At 45.9% G+C, this 2,860-nt stretch overlaps 1 protein-coding gene across 1 annotated transcript; it reads right to left on the bottom strand.

The window, feature by feature from the left end:
* Positions 1–220: 220 nt before the first annotated feature.
* On the bottom strand, positions 221–2,208 carry LOC147440913 (protein NUCLEAR FUSION DEFECTIVE 4-like). The gene has a single exon (XM_086483610.1). It carries the CDS (start codon positions 2,069–2,071, stop codon positions 308–310), a length of 1,764 nt encoding a protein of 587 aa, XP_086339736.1. The 5' UTR covers positions 2,072–2,208; the 3' UTR covers positions 221–307.
* Between the last annotated feature and the right edge of the window lie 652 nt (positions 2,209–2,860).

Here is a 2,860-nt window from a genome sequence, read left to right as displayed (position 1 = left end):
TCTAGATGAGTTGAGCTGTGCGAAAACTACCACTCGTAGATACTTAATTTGGGGGTAGACGGGTCCATTCATTGGGACCCGTCCCATTACTTGCCCCCGTACCCTAGAGGCTTTCCTAATTTTTTAAGGTTAAATTTTCAATCATTCACCGATATTTCCACTCTAAAGTCTTGATAGATTTTGTTAGAGGCAAGCTCAAAATCTAGCCGAGATTTTGCAATTTTAGATACAATAAACTGTGATTTTATAAGATCAGAGCTCCTTGTACATGTTCTTTTCTTCAACCCAAGCGTGTATCATCGCTTTGTCAATGGCCGCTTTCACATGGCCGTTCCCCATTGTCCGGCTTCACATGGAACCTTCTATAGATATCTTGGCTGTAAAAGTTTCTAGTTCGGACAGCTAAAACACAGGAGACCAAGCTGCCAAAGCCACTCACAGTGGTCATGATCAAGAAGGTGAGCCTAAAGCACTCGTGTCCCATGCATTTGAGCTCCCCATGCATGTGTCCGGGCGCTTGCACAAATTGCCTCTGCGCTGCCCGGTCATAGAGATGTCCGGCCACTCTCACATTCAACAAATATGAACCCAATGGGCTTGCTATACCCCCCACACTCTGCAAAGTGGCATAGTATTTCAGCCCAAAAAGCTCTGACATGATAGCAAAGTAGAGAGACAATTGTGCTCCAAAGCAAAATCCCAATATGATGGAGGCTATGTAGAGAGTGTTGGTAGTGGGGAATGCAATGAGGATGTAGCCGATGCACGCCATTGCAAGCACCATTGTAAGAATGAGTGTGTGCGGGCAGCGATAGCGCCGCAAGAGGATCTCCGACCCGAATCCGGAGCCAACCCGACCAAGAAAATTCCATATGCTGATCAGAGAGACAAATGTGCTGATGCTTCTTGGAGAGTATCCTAAGGATTCCCCTATCTGGCCCATGTTGTCAACCGCGGTGAGTGCCGCACCCACCCCACATGTGAGAGAGAGGAAGAGTATCCACAAGTCCATGCTCAAGAGAGCTTGGGGGATGGTGAAATCATCACCTCTTTGGGGCCAATCTTCAAGAAAAAGCTTGAGCTTTGTGACAAACTTGGGTTTCCTTGAGGAGTCCTCATTTACATCTAATTGACAAGAAGATGGTGTTTTGCCTGATAATGTGGCCTTTATCCCTACATTAGGCAGCTCATTGGCTATGGACAATTCCTGTTCCTTCTTGCCATTGACCGTCGATGACTCGAGTCTCGGCCTTTGCTTCATGTATGCAAGCTCGGCCCGTACACCAATGGCCATGTTTGAGACCACCAACATTACACTCATAGCTCCAAATGCTTTGTAACACCATAGGGGAATTTCCACCACGTTTTCCACTATAATTGCAAGAGAGAGGAAGGCAGCAATGAGCAAGGCTAAGTAGAGAAAAGAGTAGAAAGTGCGTTTTTCGCGCTTGTCGTAAACAGGAGTGATTATGCGAATGAAGAAAATGAAGATGAAAGTGACAAGTGAAGGCAGCAAAGCAATAAGGAAGATGACCCCTCTTGAGTCATCACCATATATAGCGTGATAAGCTTGAGTGAAAAGTGCACCACTAAGCCCAACAAAGCCTTTGATGATACCCAGCACTTCACCTCTGCCTTGGGGGAAGTTCTTCACAAAGGTAACCATAACACCTGTGTTGGCAAAAGTTTGAGAGTTAGCACCAGCACATATGAAGAGATTCATTTGCCAAGTAGGAGGGCGGGCAATGCGATGTGTGACCGCGAGCCATATCATGAGGTAGCCAAAGAGGTTCATGAAGGCACCCACAATTAGGACAATCCAAGGCGGTAACATATCGTTCATGAGGCCTGCAATGATCCCCACATTGGCCCCTATGTCCTTGAAGAAGCTCAAAGTGTCTAGTGTCTCTTGGTTGTAGTGAAGCTCCTTCTTGATTGCGCCGGAGTATATGCCGAAGATGTAGGTTGCGCCGGAGCATGCGAGGATGTAGAAGGATGCGACCGCCATCATCCACCGGCCGTTGATAAGCTGTTTGATCAAATTGGCATGAGGAAGCTTCATCTTCACCATGTGGGTGATGGAGTATGTATGAATGCTTGCTGCAGGTAATAAATGAAGCGGATAAGCTGGTGAAGAGTGTATATGAAGCTAATACATTCAGTGAAGATATAGGTTTAATGCTCACAATATATACTTGCAGGACGCAAATGGGATTGAAAGGAAGAGGGGAAGGGGGGGGGAGGGAGGTGGCGCGATCATGGATGTGTGTGCGTGTGCGGCTGAGAGAGTGATTATACAAGCTACGGAAATATTGGAAGTGGACTCCAAAGTGTCGTGATGTGTTGAGAGAGAGAGAGAGAGAGAGAGAGAGAGAGAGGAAACAAAAAATAACATCGGCTTTTTTTTTAACTTTTTGGAAAAGTCATATATAGTGGGTGTGCCTGGCTCTACTTTCTTTCAAAGATTCGGATTTCTAATGTGGGTTTCTACGATTTCTAACGTTGCGTTTCTGGCTCCTCTGTCTTTGTGGCCGTCACAGGCTCGCAGCCCACTAGAGAGGTTGCCCTACTTTCATGCATGAGAGAGAGAGAGACATTGGCTAGGATGGCGTGTATACTTGATCTCCCAAAAATGACTCGCACAATCTTTCTAAGTTTCCACCATGTCTTTGCCTTGCAAGCTATACTAAAACCATGAATCGAAATTTGCCAGTTTGTTGCGTTTACAGAAAATGATAAGGTTGCTTCGTTGTTGCTGCCTCTTGAAGCACTTGTCAAACATGTTTATGAAGGCTATATTTTGGGTAAGATGCAGCGTTCAAATTTCCAAAGGATGGTTCAGTTAGGGCGACATGCACGT

The sequence above is a fragment of the Adiantum capillus-veneris genome, chromosome 15 (assembly GCF_014529385.1).
Source record: "Adiantum capillus-veneris isolate H3 chromosome 15, ASM1452938v2, whole genome shotgun sequence".
In the NCBI taxonomy this organism is placed as follows: domain Eukaryota; kingdom Viridiplantae; phylum Streptophyta; class Polypodiopsida; order Polypodiales; family Pteridaceae; genus Adiantum; species Adiantum capillus-veneris.
The sequence above is the reverse complement of the archived record's forward strand: the minus strand, read 5'-3'. Positions and strand labels throughout refer to the sequence as shown.